The 21,229-nt window shown below is 44.4% G+C and overlaps 1 protein-coding gene across 3 annotated transcripts in view; it reads left to right on the top strand.

The window, feature by feature from the left end:
• Positions 1–347: 347 nt before the first annotated feature.
• Positions 348–21,229, top strand: part of LOC149370544 (uncharacterized) — a 57,789-nt gene continuing 36,907 nt past the window's right edge. For 2 of the 3 annotated variants that reach the window (XM_089583637.1, XM_089583636.1), the window contains exons 1-4: positions 348–438; positions 2,343–2,411; positions 7,561–7,631; positions 20,336–20,404. In XM_089583637.1, the coding sequence (XP_089439763.1) occupies positions 2,345–2,411; positions 7,561–7,631; positions 20,336–20,404 (207 nt within the window). In that variant the 5' untranslated portion in view covers positions 348–438; positions 2,343–2,344. The remainder of the gene's footprint in view (positions 439–2,342; positions 2,412–7,560; positions 7,632–20,335; positions 20,405–21,229) is intronic. The other variant, XM_089583624.1, reaches the window with a different exon arrangement.

The following is a 21,229-nucleotide window of genomic DNA, read 5'->3' as shown; positions in this document are numbered from 1 at the left end:
CCTTAAAAGGAAGCCAGTGAGGGTGGGGATAAGGATAAGGGGGTTGCAGGAACAGGTGGGTCCTCGCGGTCGCGCTAGGTGGCCAGGAGCCCATGGGCCCTGGCGACCTCTGTGGCCCAGGTCACCCGCGTATGATCGGTATTTAAAGGTATAAGTTTGTTTTAAAACCACAAGTTCACTTTTATCACACGAAGGAGAGGGAAGAAACACAACCTGAATGTTGGCACTAACCTGTAAATGGGGTCGCAACAGATGATCAGCTGATTTTCGGTTTGTTTCGGGGTACCTCGTGACTGCGTTTCTTCCACGTGGTTTCTTTTCGTTGCACCTTGGTTTACAAATTTGGAGCAGAAGAGGACGGCCAAGTGCCTAAGTGCTCGTCGGACGAAGTTCGTGCAAAGGCTCGCACCTGCAACTAGGAAAAAGGGCTGTGAATAGGTAATGTTCCACACTCCCCCCCACTAGCAAGCGCACCGCTCGGCGTGTTCGCTTCGTCAGCGTACCAAGATGCTGGGCTGCATAACACGCCCTACCAGGACTGTTATTACAGAATTTAATTATGCCCTCACGTGCCATTCTCTACACGTCAGTCCAGTCGTGGTGGTTACTCGGTGGTGACAGCGACACTGCCGACTCCTCGGCGCTTGGACCTGCCGCCTCAGCCCTCAAAAGCATCGGACGCTGTATGGGTTGAGGTCCCTGAAGTGAAGGCCGCAGTTTGCGAGAACTTAGTTATCGAAATCGGGAGCGGGATCCATCGTAACGTTGGTGCAAATGTAAACGATGCGACGACATCTGATAGAGGCCTTCAGCCTCTGGCCGCCAGTAGTTTTCATTTCGGCTGCTGCCGTCACCAGCAACAACGGAGACCCCATTTCCCCCACTTTACGTCATTTTTCTCCTGTTTTTTCATCAGAGAGTCCCGAGTTTGAACCAGATTGGGTGGAAAATGTTTTGAAACTTCGAGTCCAAATCTCTTATCCCTAAATGCTCCTTTCGTTGCCTCATAAGCGGAAACAAAGCCATTAAATATCGAAGTATTGGATTTTACTAATAAATAAAATTCGATAGCTTTGCCCTCAGCGTACCTTTAAGTAAACGTCTGCAGTACTTGAGCTTGTTCGGCCCACTCTAACCGATTCTTTTTCACGCATTTCACGGACAAGTCAACCTTCCCACATGCAAGTTTTGCAAAATTTTCTTTCCTTGTTTATTTTTGAATAAGCAGCAGTACAGAACACTACCTGAGACGAAGGAAGTATTAAGCTTGCCTTTGTCATACAGAGTGCGACTTAGGGCGCAAGTTAAGGGGCTTCAACTACAGCGGGGACAACAATTCATAAGTTGGCTTAAGACAGCTAGGTTGTGTATGCAGCGTTTATTACCTAGGCCTTTTATTTAAAGTAAGCATCAAGAATAAGGTATCATTAGTTGCTTTGTATATTACCAAGGTCCATACTTTTCAATGTTTTAAATTTCCATTTCGAAAGTTCCTAGCTGGTTTTCCGAACGTTATTTCTTGTCGCAAGATCCTTCCCTATTCTATTCATACATAGCAACCAAAAGACCACTACTAACTCAGGCGATCTAGTAGTCCGCTGAATTCAAGACCTCTATGAAGAAATTACCTGGAGCCATCAGAATCTTATCTAAATGAGTTATCTTTTCACGTGGCCGTTAATAAAAATTCAGCGACTGGCTTCAATATTCCTTACTTCGTGCTTGCGATTACCGGACTCCGTTGCTAGAGCAAAGCAAGAAATCATGCTGGTATACACTGAGGTAGGCCAGCAGCAGAATGCAACAACACAAAACTTTCGAAGAAAAATTCAGGTGCACAAAAATAGACAAAGCTCCCTCAGTGCTCCTGAAACATGCCAGCATGCCCAAGAAACACCTTAATCAGTGGTGGCCTACCATTTTGAAAAGAAGCAGTTAGTGTTAGTAGCCGAGATGTTAATGAGATGGGAAGTATTCGCAGAATATTACTGCGTTGCGCGAGGGGCAACTGCTTTATCTGAAGCACGCGCATAGGCTCTTGACTCCACATATCGAGAATGACCCATAAGTGCATTGAAAACGGAGGAAGTTATGCATACCTGCCGTTGCCGAGCATTCAAGCCCACGAAACGCTTACAACATCGTATTTGTGGACCATCGTAGCGTTATAATTTATTCATGCAAAAATTAGGCCAAACTGCAGGGCGTTTAAGTGTGCTGACAGGATCCTACTTGCAGCAGTACTCATAAAAATCCCTTGTTTAATGACTACGATGTGCCATGCAAAAGTAATCTGATATTTATAGTAATACATGATTTCTTGGCTTTCATTTCCTACTCAGAAATGGCATACACCAAGTTAACAAGGCTTTCCAGCGTGGTTGTATACATTGCAGTTTTGAGTACTTTTGGTAAGTCGGTTCCTTGCTCTTATCTTTACGTCTAAAAACTATTCTATTGAAGCGGAGCGGGGTGCCGCAATCCGGAACAAGTGGTCAGCGATAGTGCATGATTTCATTTCGTAATTAGTAGACAGTTTTAGTATGCGAAACGACGTCTATCGAAACTTCGCCTGTTATGCATGGTAGCTTTTCTAACATCGATAGACAGAAGATGTGCTGAGTTTTAAGTAAAGATTATAAGCATCTATTCTAGATAGAAAACGAACCTTTTGCCGGGATGGAGGCTAAGCGGTGGTGAATATGTTTAGAGCACCTGACACGTGCACTTTGTTTGTATACAGGGATGTTAATGGTATCCTATGTAAAAATCAAAATATGTTTTATTAGTGGATAAGTTGTATGAAATAAATATTCAGTAGGAGTCCGGCAGTCGGAGTCTGGACTCGGACGGGCAAACCAAAGCAGGGCATTGACGAAAAGTCCAGTACACAGGGCATAAATCCAAGCATTTCTTCGAAAAATTCTGCAGGATTACAGCATAACACTGGACGAAGTGGAAATAAAAAGCTGCTGGAAATATAAAAAAAAGTATGGGGAGACACACATGAGAAGCACAATAGAGACTCGAGAAAAATTACATCACATTTTGCCTCAAAATTATGAAATCTTTGCGCTCTTAATAAATGCGTGATTTTATGTTGTGTTACGGCAGGTGGCAGGGCACTTAAGAAAACGACGAACGATGAACTGTTTGTTTTCGATGATAGTCCGCAATGAGTGAAATTTCGTAATCAATGATCGCAAACCTTGTTCCGTTCGTTTTGATCAGCAGTTAATTAGGAAAGCCGGAGGAATATGATTGTTTAAATTTGTGAACAGGAAAACGCCACCCAAAATTCTGAAAGGTCAGCAACCGTCAAACGTTATGATCATGCAGCAGCTGAGTTGCGTTAGTGTTATATGTATTGAAGGTTAATGCTCTAATTGCTCAATCGTGAAGAGTGTGTGATGGTGATAAATGGGTAATGTCGGCATAGCTCCTTTACAATATGTACTTAATATTGATATGAACGAGTGTATGGTACAGTCATATACCAGCAGAACTGAAATAGAAATGGCGACATTGGACGAAAACACAAATTCCGCAAGGTATTGTTCTGTGAGCTATATTCGAATTTAAGTCTTAAGTTTGTGAAGGAATTAGTGGCGGGAACTGAATGATAAATAACTATAATGAAAGGAGTAGGATTAGGCTGTCACGCGTGCGAAATGAATAAAAGAAATTTATTTTTACTATTCTTCACTTCTAGCTGATTTAGGGGACGAAGTCAGCACTGATGCCAAGATAACGGCTGCTTTGTAACTAGAGAAATGGTAGAGTTGTCGGGGCTTAAGATTGTGGTGCCAGCGTATAGTATACAATTTTTCGATGTGAGACATCTAGGTTGGTCATCAGTGCAAGTTAAGAAGAGAAGCGGTCCCAGTAAAGATCACTGTCGCACGCATATATTATTTGTTGTTACCGTGAGCAGACGTATGAATTGCTAGCAGCCTGACTTTGATCTTGTAACGGCGATGTAAGATTGAACGTGGGTCCGTGATTCCTTTTCCTTCACGTTTAGTGGAAAGAATGGAGTGGTTAATTCTATCGAATGCTTTGGATAAACCTATGTATGCGTAGGCAGCACATTGTCCATTGTGAGTCGCCGTCTTTAGCTGTTTTGTTGGAGAAATAATTGCGAGATCGCTTGCGTAGCCACAGCGGAGGCCATATTGGCATGAAGAAAACACGATTAAGGTGTTAAGATATTTTGTTAGGCGTTTTTAGAAGAATTGTTAATTATTTTACTAGAAATTAGGAGCACGCAAATTGCTCTAAGTTCATTATCGAGGTGCGGTCAATTTTCTCAAAAACGGGGGTTATCTTACATGGGTTTAGTTCCTGAGAAAATACGCCTGGTTCGAATAAAAATTAATTATTGCGGTCAGAACGCGGTATATGAGATGGGAAATCAATATATTATAGTTCGGATTAATGCTGCGCAAGCCAGCACTTGCTATTTTGAGGTTATTAATAATAAGAGGTGAAACTTCTTTAGGTGTTCTTGGGAAGAAGAAAAAACAAATGCGAATGACGACTAGACAGATGTCAATATTGTGCATGGTACCACCATTATTGCTGAAAAAAATCTTGCTGAAGGCGTCTGCAGTTTCTCATGGGTTGCAGTATGCCTTCTCGTCAAGGACAATTTTGCTAGCTGTGTCTGTGCAGGAAAGAATTTCTATCTCCCATTTCGTTCCGGCATGGTTCCCGCAGCTTAGTATTTTTTGTTCAAAGTGCTTCCTTTTGGTTGTTCGGAATTCTGCAGAAAGTGAGCTAGTATTATGTCTAACATGTACAAGTGTCTTGAACTGTTGTTTTTTGTTCCTTATAAAAGTTTTCTTAAATGTGCAAACGCTTAAACACCTTATGTGTTATCCATAGATTCTGTTGTGATAGTACTGCCTTTTACGCGTTCATTTGAGCCACGGGAGTGAAATATAATAGCGGTTTCAGCAAAAGAGTGAAGGCTTCTTTAAGATCTTTCACTGAAAGCACTTTGTATTACTCAGCTTTAGTTGCGGCGACAACGTATGACTTTTAATCTCGCACAATTCTGGAAAACGTGGCAGTGGTAGGTCAAGAACAGAGTGAATCGTAAAATATGGGATAGTGGCGATAATATCGCTTCCTCTTATAAGTGCATCTGCTAGGTTAAAAAGTAGACAATACGTGCTCGATACATACAATTCAAAATAGATACCACCCAAAATGAAAAGAAAGGATCGAGTTCTAACCGGACCGATTAGCAGTTAAGAGTACTGCTTTCAAGATCCCGTCTACGGTTGTACGTGATGTTAGATGTTGCAGAAGTGGTTGCTCCGCCATGAATACTCCACTCTCCGATGGAGTACACTGGAGATGGAGAGGATAGATGTTTGTAGTGGATAGTTCAGAAGTATCATATGTGTATATGATAAAGGGAAAGACGAAGTTGAGATCGACCTGATCGGATGCTACGTGCAGGGTAGTCGTTTTTAGTTCGAGCACAGTGCAGCGTGTCCGGCGCGGTGGCGCATTGAAACCGCATACAAGCCGACCAACCAAAAAATTAAAAAAACATGTTTAAACTGCTGTCGGTAAACATTTTATTAAATGAAGAGCTGTCACGAACATCAGCAAAGGGCACTAACGCCGTTAAGAGAGCTGCGGAAAAGTTAGGATGACTTATTAGCTTGGAAGAAATGCAGTGAGAATTAGCTTGCTTAATAATGGACGGAATGACACGCATGTAAAATCAATTGCGTGATGGAGTGAACTCATTCTGGTTCCTTCTTAAATTCGTGAGACGTGGTTAATTGGTGGTTGCTATTAGTGCTTTCATCAGATTCCAAATAGCATCAAGGAGTCTGCGAATGCCAACTTGACTGATCATGTGACCGCTCATACCATAAAAATTCGAGCCCGACGCCATCTCCATTAGCATAGAAAATAAATTTTGCTACGTTTATCTGGGGATTTCCAGAGGGCGGCCAAGTTCTGACATGTTTGCAATTGCAATAACACATGTGTATTCTTAGTTCGTGGCACTGAGAAAAGAGGCGGTTAGTTGTACGCAGAACAACACTGCGATGCAGTGAGTGAAGACCGCTTTCCTCAACGACGTCTCTACACGCACGGGTGCTTTAAGCATGAAACGGCAAGACGGTGCAATAAGTTTGGTTGACCTCACAGAGGAACTAGCACGGTGCACTCCAGTGCTTCTGGAGGCGATACAAAGCACCGCTTCCGGGTGGCTTTCGAGTTTGTGATTCCACAAGTGGAACTCAGTCTTGGATTTCAGGTTGAACGCCTCAAGAAAGCTGGCCATCCTGATTCGATGCTTTCTTTCCTCATCGAAGGCTTGTGTTAGATGCTACGCAAACAAGAAAATAGGGAACCAGTTTGTAGCAGTGGCAACGAAGACAGACTGGCAAAGAAATACAAGGCCGTTCCTTACGACCCCCCGCATCCCATAATTTCGAAAGGGCAGCAAGAAATTTTGCCGTGGGTGTCGTTTTCACGGCAGCTCAAAAATTGTAGTGCCTATGTGTACTTTCGAGTCGAATCCATAAGAAACAGTCCTGAAATATCAAGGATATTAGAAAGTTCGTTGAGAGCAAAATTAGTGTCATCTACGAAGTCCCTCTGAGCTGTGGTTGTGTCTAAATAGAGCAGGCGGGGAATTCCCTCATCGACGTTTAAGAAAACATGCTGCCTCCTTGAAATCACCTGCCTAAGCCTTTTTTAAGCTGCCATTGACGTCCACATTTCGGAAACACCTAAGTTGTTGGCCTCTCTAAACGACTGCTAGCAGGGAGGTTCTTGAGGCGTCCTTCATTCATAATTTGGAAAGTGATAAGCGCGTCAGAGACACATTGGTTGGTTTGCTACGAAAAAAACTTTTGCTGCTACGCGCAGAGTACTTTTGGTGTTACTGTTTTAAAGTAGCGGGAGGAGCCCCCAGATGATCTTATTTAAGCTAACTTGATATCAAGCTACATCCTCAGATCAGTTAATAGATGGGCATGCGGGTTTGGTTCCTCGAGTGTTGCAGTTCTTTCAGTTAGAATTTAGCGCTTGTCCTGTGCTCCTTTCATGTCCTTGTTTCTCTCGCACTAAGCCTACCTCTATATCTACTTTTCACACTTCCCGAAGCATAGGGTAAAAAGCCGGAATCTGTTTCTTGTGTCCCTGTATGCTATAGAGGCAGGGTTGATTGCAACCAGATAAATTTCTAGGTAACCAGCCTTAGGAGGCATGGTACTTCAAAAGCATCATGTATATATGAGCGGTTGTTGATTACCGAACCCATGCAGTGCCACACTCGAACTGTGAAAGAATGCGTTTTAAAAGGTTTCGATGAACTCTACAGGAAATATTGCACATACGCCTGAAACTTTCGGCACGGTGTTTAATTAGCAGTAATAAGATACCTTTTGAAATCAATATTAGAACCACATTTCGTCTTGTGTGTTAGCCATTTGGGCATGCCTCTGGAAAATTGTGTCTTTACTAAGGAAACAGAAAAATGCGGTGAATGCAAAAAATTTACATGTTTTCCGTCCCTACATATAGGTTTGGGCAAACCGCAAAAACCAAGACATGCGACAGAAATGTGTGGAAAAACACCAGTCCTACTGAACGGAGTAAGTGCTAAGCATCAACAGGTGGTGTAACGGGTTGCCAAGTTGTATCAAAAGTTGTCATTGCCAACCTTCTGCTCAGCCTGCGTAGAGTGGTTAATGTGAAAAAGGCATATTGTCTCACTTTTGAAAACACAGACAACACGAAACCGCTCAAGGGCTTAGGTATTCTGCGGAGACCTTCGGCATTGAATTTAGCGCATGATAGCAGTAGATTGTTTTCCTTATTTTATTAAAATAGGCTCGAAGGGAAGGGTCAAAGTCTACTCCAATTCATTATTCACAACAGCGCGCGAAACACGGGCAAAAGGGGGAGAATCGACAACACAAGCTCCCCCTTTTGTCCGTGTTTCGTGCGCTTTTGTGAATAATGAACAAGCACCAACTCCCCCACCTTTCGTCACTCATCTACTCCAATGCCCTTTCGTCAGGTAAAAACTTTCTCACGATAAATAACATGCACTGCCGAGCAAGAAATGGTAAGCAGATATGTTATTAGGGTGAAACCCTTTCATGGATCCTCAGCAACGAAACCTGGCGTCCGGTGTCCGGGACGCATTAATCCACTGTAGTTCGATAATACTGAAATAGAATTTTCTTCATCAGCAAAATCCCTGGGTGTCGTTTTTGATGAAAACATGCTATGGGATTTTCACGCCGGAAACATACAAACTAAACTGTGCAAAACATTAGGTATATTGAGAAAAGTACGTTTTTTACCTGTCCCCCCAAAACTAATGCTCTATAACACGCTTTTTGCACCTCATCTATTATATTGTCATCTGGTTTGGGGTAATGGCACCAAGAAATCACTAAATAGATTGGTTACATTACAAAAAAATGCAATTAGAGCCATTTCAAACTCTCCATATAGTTCCCACACTTCCGACCTATTCCTTAAATACAAGATTACTAAAATTTCTACGCTTTATGAGCGCCAGTTGCTGGCATCTTTGAAATCTGAAATCCATAAAAATATAACAACATTACGAGCCGTTGCAAACTTGCAGATTAACATGTCATCTCGCTCCACCCGCCACCATGAACATTGGCACGTTCCGCGACCACGTACTAACTACGGTCTCCAGATGCTTCGAAACAGGCTGCCTAGTACACTAAACAAATATAAGCTAACGGAAGAGCAGCTGCGGGTTTTAACCAAGAAAAAATTATTCGACATTATTAACTAACCTGTACTGTAAGATTTCATTGTATTTTTAACTAATGCACTCATGCACTGTTTCTGCACTTATCTTGGTCGTATATTGTTTTCCATTTGTTCCCTGTTATTCTTCCCATCATATATATTTTATGTCCTTCTGAACTGTCGTGCTTGCTGCCATGTTGTTCGGGGAGACGGGGCCAGTCAAGCTGCCCTTGACGCAGCTTTTATCCCGTCACCCTCACCACGCCTCATACATGCCCTGTACTTGTTGTGGGACATAAACTGAAACTGAAAAGTGGTTTACAACGCACCCAATACGGTCATCAACAACAAAACATTTCTTCCCAAGGGGCACGGATATGAATTTAGGACCTTCAGATTGCGAAGAGAGCACTCAACCTACAGGCCACAAAACAAAGTTACTATTAGATGCCTGATAGTAGCTACCTGATAGCAGCTAACGTAGTTCGCCCTATGCTTCCTCATCTACCCATTTTACCATCAGAGTCAAGGCCTCCAGCTTCTACTTTCTTTTTATACGTGTATTTCCTTACCTCTTGCAGCGCCCCCTCCCGCGTCGAAAAAGTGTTTCTCACTTAACGAACTTCGGAATCAGTTTTCTGCGTATTGAGGTTTAGTTCCACATTTATGATAGGCATAATTAGGTCTTCAGCCGTACGCCTCAAACCATACTCTCGGCAACCAGCAGGAAAATGTCACCACAAATCATCTGGAAAGCGTTACTCTCGAAAACACTCTCAAAGACGACTGACTCCAGTCCCCTGAATATTTTTTGTAAGCGCTCGTCGCGTAGCAGCGAAGGGTTGTCAACTTTCCTGATCTCCATTGCGGTAAATGTGTTATCATTTTTTGTGTGTAGACTACTACGACCGTTGTGAAGTCTCTAAAGGTGCAATCGAATCTCATTAGTACGAGCTCACTTATTCCAGGGACCGGTTTACTTGTGCTGATTCTCTGGCCTGGTTACTATAAAGTCTCAGCGAAAGGTCCTTGTACAGACGCCCACAGCCTTAACACGAATGACGGAAAGCGTGGCCTGGACTGCCGTCAGCGCCACGAAGCGATAGTAATTGGTGCGAGACAATGCTCTCGGTATGTTTGCGGTGGTTGAAGACAGCTGGTGCGCAGCTCGCTCTTACTGCTTTTCCGCTTGTGCCTGATAGCCGCCTGGACAGCTCGCTGGTCACGGGGACGTTTACGCGCTTTATGCTCGCCGATTCGGCCTCAACGGCATCGGCAACGCTCTTTCCAGTTTTCTTATCGCGGCAACCAGGAATTGCCCGCTAAGCTGCCGCGGTTAGCACCTCCTATCGTCAGACACCGCAAAACATTCCGGGAGCATTATCTCGCACCCGATGACTATCGCTTCATGTGGCTGACGGCAGTCCAGGCCACGCATTCCGTCATTCGTGTTAAGTCTGTGGGCGTCTGTAAGTTCGAACCGTACATAATTCAAAAATATTTTCAGTTCCTTCCGAGTTAGAACTGTCAAGTGTCGACGGCATTTATTGCACATATATGCCTAGCTCACACCATAGATCAGTCGTAGGGTTATTGAATAATGAAATGGACTTTTGTGAGCAGTGAGGACTAATTAGGAGGCTGGTTTCATGCTCAGGTTCCTCTAATACATGATCTTTGTTCTTAATATGCCCTGATCTCAAGTATTCTATAGGTAAACCAGAATTTTCTTTGCGCTACCTTAATTCTATAGCTGCTCTGTCAACGGAAGATTTATATAAATCTGAACCACAATGAGGCAGCGTTGTACAAGATATCAAAGAGAATCTGAGTGACGTCTGCTGCGGCGCTGCCGGAGTGGTTCCGGCGTACCTTCAAATATTTTTCGCCGAGTTTTGCTCGGAAAAGGAAGTTTCAGAAGCACTTCTATATTCGTTTTCCAGTAAGCAGTTAGCGTGTCAATTCTCTGGCGCCAACAAAAAAAAAGGAGCTTTAGGCACAGAACGTGCCTAAGCTATAGCGCAACGTTGTCAAGATTTTAATCTAGAGAAGTAGGCACGCTACAGTGTACCTTAACACGGATTATGCTTCCGGCAAGCAGGTTTCCTTCAAATATTAGAAATATATATGTGGGTAAGACAGCTATTGTTCGCAACCTCTTGAAAGTTGAGCAGAAAGCCTCGAGCAGCGGTAAGAAAGAGGACAATCGTACCTAGACCTCAAATATAACCTTTTCTTCGGCAAAAAAAGAAAACACCACCAGGACTACGAAGTCATGACAAGCTCGAAAGATAATAAACCTGCGCGATTATTAGGTGATGCGTACGCAGCCAGTTATCAAGCATAAATATAATCCAGTTACCCCAATTGACTTTCATTTGTAGGCAATGTGTGCTGCATACCTCTTTCCTTGCTGTCCCGTCTCTTGGTTTGTTTCCGTTTTGCTGACAGACCAACTCGGCCAGTAAGCAGTGCGATTGATCCATCTGATCGAGCTAGCGCCACACTCTTCCACTATGCAGCAGCCCATAAGTGCTAGCTAACCATCAGGGTAACCTGCGAGCAGATGCCCCGCAGCCGTTGGCTGTAATCGTTAGGAAAGACTGACGACTTTTGCGCGCACCCTTCTCATCTCGGGAACTGTCGTGGGAGGAAAAAGAATTGGAGGCGTGCCCTGCAGAAAGGAAAAATGCCACCAATTGTTAGGGCACCTCTCAAAGGCATGTTCCGCTACAAAGTGCCCGAACTGTGCATGTAGGCAGCGTCAGCGGCCGCTCAGTTTCTGTGTCGACGGCTGATGTCGAGCCGGGCCGTCACCAGGTCTGCAAAGGTGTTCCAGAGAGAGGAGAGTTGAGCTAAACCTCATTTAACGTTGCTTTAGTTGTTATTGCGAATGCATTTCCAGATAACGTACACAACAATGCATATGCTAACAACATGAGCATATGGGCTTCTGCTACAGAATGCCCTCATACACGAGCAAGACTGCAACGAGTGGGGCTGTCTATATCATAGTACCTACATCGTGAAGGTCTCCAGTCAGCAACAGGAAAACGTACTACGGCTGCTTTCACTCGAAAACCTATTTCTCGCTACGCAAAAAGAGTGGATGAAGATGAAAACAGAGTCCGATGATCAAGACGACGGCGAGACATCTCAATTCTCTCACTGCGTAGCTGCATTCGGCTTTCATTAAAGAGAGGGTTATGTATGCGGTAACATGCAGAGGTTCATTTTGAAGCTACAGGTTCACAGCGCTGATGTCCAATGTGCTGGAGGCGCTGTGAACCATGGCAAGGGGGAGGGAAAGCGGAAGATGCAATGGTGCAAAACAGCGCTGGAGGTTAGCATGAAATTGAATTGTCAGAAAGGTGATACACATTCAGGGGACCAGATGAACGAAGCGCCTTTTTGCAGGAGGCAAGTGACCGAATGACCAAGTTTGGGCGAATCTTTGGAAGAAACAGCAGAAATATTAACTGTAGAAGAACGGCAGATTGGGCTAGTTGGTGTAGATTCATAGTGAAGGTTCAACAGCGCAAACACACACAGACCAAGAAGGAGACAAGACACACACAGCGCTGTGTGTGTCTTGTCTCCTTCTTGGTCTGTGTGTGTTTGCGCTGTTGAACCATCACTAGGAAATATTAACACGAGGCCAAAAGCTTGTTACATGCTTCAAATTCTTGTGTACTAGAAAGGAACTTACTGCAGCAATCTTTTGAGTCGGGCCAAATATCGGCCTGCTTGACTGAGATATCTCAGTTCCAAATTTTAACGCTTATGTAAATGATACTTTTAAATTTACGCCGGCCTGTTGAATTCTGTTCATCATATGACCAAGGCGTTTTTTATTCTCGCGAAACGTCGTGCCCTAAATGAATACGTCACCTAGGTAACATATGGATACTTAACTTACGCATAACGTATGCACTTAGGACCCCGGAAGATTGCCTCCATAAATCATTCGAATGTCGCAGTAGCATTGCACAGCCTAAAGGTCATTACTTTAAACTCGTAAATTAGTCAGGTGTCACGAATGGTATGTTTTCTTGGTCCGACGGATGCAACAAGATCTGTCGATACCCGGATCACAGGTCCGCCAGTGTGAAATAGGAAAAAATCGGTGCCCGCAAGCGGGTACACGTGCTTCTTGGTGACGACATTGAAACAACCATAGTCTTCACAAAATATGCATGAGTTTTTTTTTATTCATTATTACAGAATAGCCCAAGGACTTGCTGTCTCAATTATCACCTCTTTCTCCTCCATTTCTTGCACCTGCTCGTCAGGACACGCGATAAAGCTTTTGTGAGACAGTGGTCGCGTCATCGGTGTTTTTATTGCATACGCGAAGTCGGCAACACAGGCCAATCTGTTTCAGCAAAATCGAATAGTAATGTGCAGTCTGTCAGACCGCCATAGGACCAGCTTTTTGCGCGATAAAAGGATTTGTTTATCATATGGGTATAATCTACATGATAGTCGACATCTCCCCGCAGCACGAGTGGGGAGACACAGGTCGAATTGCAAGAATATTATTATCGCGAAATGCGCCCTATGTGAGGCCGGATAGTGAAAATAACCTTCGGAGAAAGGTTCAGAGTCTAAAGAGGGCGAAACCATCTACGTCCTCAACGACGGCAAGGGGCACAGAAGATTTTTCTTGGCATTGTTGTTCAGGTTAGGTTCAACGAGCACATGTTCTTTTACACCAGCAAAAGTAGTAGAGTGACACAGAAACTGCCGGCAGGGCAGGTAACGAAGCATGACTGGTGACGCAAAATTCTTTGTCAGGGAGTTCGGTTGAATTGCTGGCAATGTCGAGTAGAACATTGTACCGACGAGAGATTTCACTGTTGTGCAACCGTGCGTTTCTCCCCAATCGCGGGGGAAATCAATGTCGAGAGTGATATCTTGCGTGGTTGCTCAAAGACCGAGAACTCAGTTGAAACCATTTTCCTTGTAGTGACGACTTGTTCGCCCCCAATACGTCGAAATTCAGCATTTCGGCAACAAATGATCACAACTTTTGGTCCAAGGTGATTTTTTTCGTAAAACCTCATCACCGACAAAACCTGTTCCGGTGCTCACTGAAGTAAAGTTATACAGACCATTTGTACAAACAAGTACTTTGATATTCAACATCACAGCAGGCAGAGAAATTGCCGAGGACGACCGTTCTGCGATATTAAAGCCATCAGCCACTGCTGGTAGCTTCCCGGCGGTGGCGGAAGCAAGCGGTGGCGCTGTTACGGAGACCGGTCCCCCCTAGTAGTGGCAGAGTGAAGCTACGGTCAGAAGCTGGAAAATCACCCCGTAATGCGCCATGCCGAGGCAGTCGTGGAGGAGACTGGGTCCATGTAGCATCATTTAGGAAGCCTGTAAAAAGTTGGGCTTAGAAGCGCGCACAATGAGGTCGCCGGAGCGGACAAAGCTGCGCAGTGCGACCTCTATGACTGCAGCGGTAGCAGATCGGCGAGTCTCGATTAGAGTGTGATGGCCGGAGCGCGCGGTGGTCAGGAGGAGACGTAGGGAGCGCGACAGTATTGGTCTGGGCGGGTTGAAAACCGGCTGCACAGGAGCTCGGAGGCGAAATAATGTTCGATCAGTTGCGTTCATTTTTTGGCTGCGAGGCCTACGGGCTGGGGTTTAGAATGCGTTGCCTGACCTGAGCCTTCGCTGTAGATAGGTGGTGCTCCATCTCTTTGAAAATGCTTAGCAAACTCTTCATTGCCGAGTCTTCAAATCAAATCTACTTTATTTTCTCTACTTTATTTATTTTCTCAAGGAGAATAGGGGGTGACGAGTAAAAGCCGCGTAACTGCGGCTTGACAAAGCCTGGCCCCCTCTATTTATGTACAGTTCGGCAGTAGTGCAAGTACACATTATACCTGACTCAAATTTACACTTCACTTCACAGACCTGAAATTGGCACTTTACAGAACAAAACACTCCAGATGAAGGCATATCGAGTTAGGAGTACATTATAAACACACTCATTCTGAAACATATCAGGTTTGAAACGTAATGAAATTTAAAACACATTCAGATTTAAACCTGTTCAGTTCAATAAACTTCACTTTTTTCTCCTCTGAAAAGCATAGCAGTATCATCCGCGTACCCAACCCACGTAGCTGTGTATTGAAGAGAAAAAAAAATGTGAAGTGATGGTTTTTATGTCTGAATTGTGATTGTTGCGGATGACATATTGGAAGGTATGAAGAGAGTGACGATCTGCACTACCGCGTATTCCGTAATGCTGCAGGTTAGAGAATAATGTTTCATGATGGACGAAGTCAAATGCTTCCGTGAAATCAATATTGAGTCCTAGTACAAGTTCTTTGTATTCAAAGGTATCGCTGATGAATTCCTTTTCCGTTAATAGTGCCAATTTTGTGGATATTCCTTTCAGTAAGCACATTGATGCGGCGAGATAAGTGAGAATTTGTTCAGGAAACTGTAAAGGCGCGTGTGCATTATTTTCCAAGAGAGAGAAAGGAACTTTAATGAGGGAAAGGTGGAGAGGTCGGCCGGTGGTAACATGGCCCTGGCCTGCTACTCCACACAGGGGAAAGGGAAGAGGAGGAAAAGGAAAGTGCGAATGAAGGCTGATGATGACATAATACAATGAGTTTCACGGGTGATGTCTACACACAAACATACACACACACACACCACACTGGCTGGCACTCGCATCGCTGTTAGTACAAGCACATAAAACTCATAAAACTGGTGTCTGCAACACAAACACCGACACATGTCATTAACCATGTAGATTGTGCACAGGCAGTCACAGACGAGTATCCAGGCCTGTTTCGCACAAAAAGTTGAGCAGGGCCTTTAACACACGCCACCAATCAGTACGTCTCGTCCTGGCGCCCAGAAGAGTTTCCTCAGAGAGAGGGCGAGAGTCCAGTTGTTTCACGGTCACCTCCAATGTTCTTCTTGCAGCAGTATAGTTCGGGCACTCGCAAAGAAGGTGTCCAATAGTCTCTGGAGTGTGGCACTGTGCGCAATTTGGGTTACTTTCGATGCCGATCTTGTGACGATAGTGTTTGGTGTAGGCAACGCCAAGCCGTAGCCGGTGAAGTAAAGTCCCATGACGTCGCACCACCATAGATGGCAAATGTAATCGTGATCCAGCGTCAAGCTTACAGACGCGGTCCTGTTGATGACTCGAGTCATTCCAGTGCGACTGCATTGCCGCTCGCATTAAATGCGCCAACAAGGCTCCAATGTCTGATCTAGAAAAGGCTGTCTCAATGAAAGCACCATCACTATGTGCCATCCGAGCCTCGGCGTCAGCACGCTCGTTTCCCGCTATGCCGCAATGGCTCGGTATCCATTGAAACTTTATGATATGGCCGCGGTGGAAAGCTTCGGCTAACAAAAGCACAATCTGTTGAACCAGCTGCTCGCATGTCCTTGGTTTTAGATAAGTTTGTACGACCTGCTATTTTCCAAGCGTTTTGAAAATATGAGTAGTACGCAGATCGGACGAAAGTTATTTATGGCATTTTTTTTATCCCCTTCTTTATGTAGGGCTACCACGTTTGCAATCTGCATGTTTTTGGGAAAACTGCTGCACTGCAGAGCTAAGTTGTATACTTTGTTCAGGAGAGGTTCAATCAAGCATAGGATATATTTCACTAGGCAACCTGCATGTCGTTCACATCCTGTGATTTAGAATTTTTCATTGTCTACAATGCAGCAATGATTTCAGTCTCAGTTTCGGGGAAATACCATACTATTGCTAACTGCAATTTGTCCAGGAAGTGGGACAGAGCTTATTGCTGGTTGACTGCTTGAGGTGCCAATACTAATAAAATGGTCATTAAGCATATCAGATATCTCTTTGTCAGCCACAACAGTATTACCCACACTCAAATTGGTGAGTACAGCTAGGCTTTTACTTCGAAGAAGGCTGTTTAAACACTTACATAACAAATCAATGTTTCCAATTGCATTACTGAACTGCGCCATTTAGTCCTGATCTTTGCCCTTCTTGAGCTTAGTATTTACGCAATTCCTGAACGACTTAAGAGCTTTAAAATCTGGCACATTCTTTGATTTTATGAATTTCCAGTATAGTTCATTTTTAAATTGAATTTGAGCTATAAGGTATCTTGTAATCCATGGCTTTCGCGAGTTTTTGGTACCCGTGAGTGTCGTGCACGGAAAATGCTTTTTTATACGTCTATAATATCTGACAAGAAAGCGTCATACATGGGATCAACATCAGTGTTTTCAGGAACATGACCCCAGTTGTGGGCTTGAATATGAGCACGAAAACTGCTTAAAGAAGCAAAGGAATCTTTTGATAAAACCATGTCGATTAGTTTTCTATCTTTGCTGCTGTTTTATCTTGAATAAATGTAAAAATAGGCAAGTGATCACTAATGTCCCACACAAGGGTGCCAGAAGTTGAAGGTTTGTCGACATTGGTGTCAAAGATATAAATTAGAGTTTACGAAGAAGGTATTATACGCGTTGGCTCACTGATGAGGTTGACGAAGCCAATGCATCCGGTACCGATAGCAGACAAGTTAGATAGTTTGAAGAGACAGTCAGGTCGATGTTAACGTCCCCACTAAGAAATGAGGAATACTTGTTTAATGATATGAAATCGAAAAGCTGCTCAAGAAATCGCAGAAAAACGGTGATGTTTGCGTGCGGTGGACGTTAAATCACGGTGAAAAATCTACAGCCATCTCGAATAGTCACTGTCTCATAGTTTGACGCAGAAAATTCAACAATAAGCGAGTTACAACATTGTTTCAAAAGGAACAGCAAATCACCACCCAAAGACAACGAAACACACTACCGCATCAATGTCAGTACACTTAGTCAAGAAGAACACGCTTACCCCTTCGGTACCTCGAGGGGAATACATCGGAATACGCTGCTGCATTCATTCACCGTTCCTAAAAATAAAAGTTTTTCCAGTACCCCACCACCACAATCAAGCATGTATTGCCGTCCTCCTTCCTAGGGAACGAAGACCTCGAGACGAACTTCGAAATTTACAAAATCTCTTGACTTCCTCTCATCTTTCAAAACCTTCGCAAGGATGATTGGAAAATCCTTTGACTTCTTGTCGTCTTTGAAAACCTTCGCAAGGAGGATCTGTGTGCCTCGCACCACCAACCGAGAGCTGGGGATCTGTGGCCTTGTAGCCCTGCGCACCGACTACATAACATATACCCCTGGCCTTGCCCGTCTGCCGATCTGGTACACTACATTAAAAACTGTCGGGCGTCAAAACGTTGCAAAACGTTTCCAGTGAAGCGGATTCATTCTATAGGCCAGCTAATACCGAAGCGAGACCAGTACAGTGGATCACCGTGAATATAGTTGTATCAGTTGAAGTAAACGATGTGCAATACACAGCGGGACAGTGTGTTGAAATCTGACACAAGGCGTTATCGGCTAGGGCGATAGCCTAGTGCTCCCCTGCAGTGGGCAGCGATGCTTGTCTTTTTGCGCCGCCGCGGGCTCAAATCTCATTCAGGGCAGTATTTATTGTAATTTATTTATGTACGGTTTACCCAAGGTCACTCTTTAGGTTGGCACGACACAAACCGGTGACCCGGTTTGATACTTAGCAGCGCAAAAAACGCGGACAAAATCGAACGAGGAGGCGCAACACAAGCGCAGACTGTAAGGAAACAAAAAGGAAGCACAACAACCGATTTCCACGAGTGCAAAGGAAAGCAATGACAATTAATTCCTGCGTGATAGAAGAACACAGCAACAGCAGGAAAACAAATGCAATCGCACCAGGCCAACCCCTCGTACTGTCTACTCGTACTCATGAAACTGCTCAGAAAAGAAACCTTCGTATCCTGCAGGCTGACCGACGGTGATGCGGCACACGTGTCTGCTTCTTTTTTAGTCAAGTAAGCTTCTATCAGCTCCCGGCATACCTCATCACTATTCCTGAACAAGATACTTGTCCTATATAGGTGAGGAAAGCAGTCTTTTTGCAACCCCTGCAATGCAATGCGAGGTTGGAGGACACAGCGCCTTTCAATGATCTGCGGAGTTCCGCTAGACGCTCATTGATAGATCGACCAGTCTGGCCGATGTAATTCTTCCCACATGAAAGCGGAACGCGATACACGACACCTGTGTCAGAACCTGTGAGCCTATTTCTGTGGGCTATCGCACGTTTACTCCTTGCGCGGTCACCACCATACTGAAGCTTTTTGCACGCAGCACTTCACACACCAGCGAGCTTATTCTTCGCAGTGAAAAGAACGTTCACCCGTCGCCCCCACTTTCTTTAGGCGATGCGAAATGCCGTGGACGTAGGGAATTCCTACCAATCGGTTTTCCGCAGCATTCTTTTTCAATATGACCGCGGGTCTAACTGTCCTGGCCAAGATCCTTTCAGTGACTCTAGCCAGAGTCTGATCAGGAAAGCTTCCTTTCCATGAATAACAATTCACTCGATAGTCCGCGCTTGTGTTGTGTCGCCGCGTTCCCTTCTGTCCTCGTTTTTTGCGCTGCTAAGTATGAATCCCCACCAACTAGCCCAAATTTCTGTGCTTGTTAGCCGGTTTGACTTCGTGAAGTAGTACTTTCTGACTAAAAATTGGCCTCTCTCGCACTACTGGTCGCAGGGTAGCTCCTTTAGGATAGGGAACTAGACTTTATGGCAGAGATTAGAAAATTCATTCTACAATCACGTCAGACTAGACACAGGAGTACAATTGCGGACTACAGGCTGAGCAACAGCCTTACGGTGCGCTTGAATACTGCGGATATGGTTGCCATGTATGTCGACGCCCAACACAGCACTTGGGAAATCATACTGACTAAACTCGGCTTTGCCTACAACACGGCAGTGCAGAAAACCATTCTGATATCGCCTTTTATGCTCGCTCCTTTAAGCAGGCGATCATCATGATCGACGAGATCGCGCCCAACGTAACTTACGAAGGCAATCTCGAGATTGGCACATCATGCGCAAGAAATCTGACGCCTTCTCCGGCTGCACAATAAAGACCAAGAGTCGATCGAAAACTAACGTTAATAATGGCTGTTCGATTCATTAATGTATGTATGCTTGTGTGTGTGTGTGTCGCACGCTTCCTTTTTACGTCCGTACTCCTGCAGCAAGCGAAATTATAACAGCATAAAAATTGAGAGCACATACATGGTAAACACTATGGAAAAAATACATAGCGGGACACAAGACCTCCAAAGTAAAAATAAACAGAAGGAAAAACAATGTCACAGACCGGCGCCCGATTCGAAAAACTAGTTCATTACTGCGGTTTCGAAACTATTTGTATCGTTAATGCTCACGAAGGTGGCAGAAGATATTCTTCTACTAAAATTACTGAGGGGGATTTTTGTTATTTTTCGTGCATGCAAGCGGCTCGAAGCAAAGAAAGGAGTCTATTTTGTTCTTTTATATGGGTGTAGTAATGTAGAATAACAGCAAATTTTGAGCGGGATGAATTTCAGCCACGTAATGTCCTATGCAAATCTCATAGGGTTTTATAACTAGCAATCAAAGTAACCCGCTGCATTGCACTTCTCTTTTCAGGAGCACTATTACGGGGGGTGTAAGTGCGGGAAAAGCGGACCCAACCTCCCTGATGGAACGAAATGCTTGGTATGTAAACGCATTCACGTTCTTATCTGCCTATGCAAAAACATCGCAACGTGCCAGTTGAAGCAATTCATTAAAAAAAAACTGTGCAAAAATATTTATCGCTGAAAGAGATTACTTCACGATCCTTTTTGCGACGTTTCCTTAGGAGTAAATTTTAACGCTTGCGCATTCTAAACCCTCATACCCACCCATAGATTCTGCACCAGAAAGCAATTTGCAACTGCTCTCGCTGACGGGCGTCACTGTAAGAAAGACTTTGCAATACGGGCGTCGTACAGGTTTCATGTGAAACACGTGTAGTATTTTGTCCTCAGGCAGCGTTCTAGCTGTCTTGTTCACCGGTTCATTTTATTTATATAACGCACTTCTGGCGCTGACCTCGCTGAAGTGCAGAAAGAAAACTAAACCACGCTTCAATATCGCTCCGTCTGGCGGCATTGCCTGCTCTATGTGGCCTTCTACGTGGCAATAATCCAGTGGTTCTGACTGGAGCAAAATTGTTTCTTGCGTGATTTTTTTGTTTCGCACAGTTGTCATAAAGACATGCGCAGATAGGCTAGCGTGAGCGCTCTGTCCCGCGGCATTGCCGACTCATCGTCGTCTTCTACTTAACAAAAACCTGTCTTTTGGCACTAATTGGAGCGTAGTAAGCATTCTTTTGTTTTCCGCGTCGCCGATCGAGGGCCACTACACCTGCCCAGGGCCTAACGCTTCCCGCTACTCTCACCCGAAAGACGCGGGTGCGATCCCGGCCGCGGCGGCTGAATTTCGATGGAGGAGAAATTCTAGGGGCCCGTGTGCTGTGCGATGTCAGTGCACGTTAAA

This window comes from Amblyomma mixtum, chromosome 1 (genome assembly GCF_055824585.1).
Source record: "Amblyomma mixtum isolate Tamu chromosome 1, ASM5582458v1, whole genome shotgun sequence".
In the NCBI taxonomy this organism is placed as follows: Eukaryota; Metazoa; Arthropoda; class Arachnida; order Ixodida; family Ixodidae; genus Amblyomma; species Amblyomma mixtum.
The sequence above is the reverse complement of the archived record's forward strand: the minus strand, read 5'-3'. Positions and strand labels throughout refer to the sequence as shown.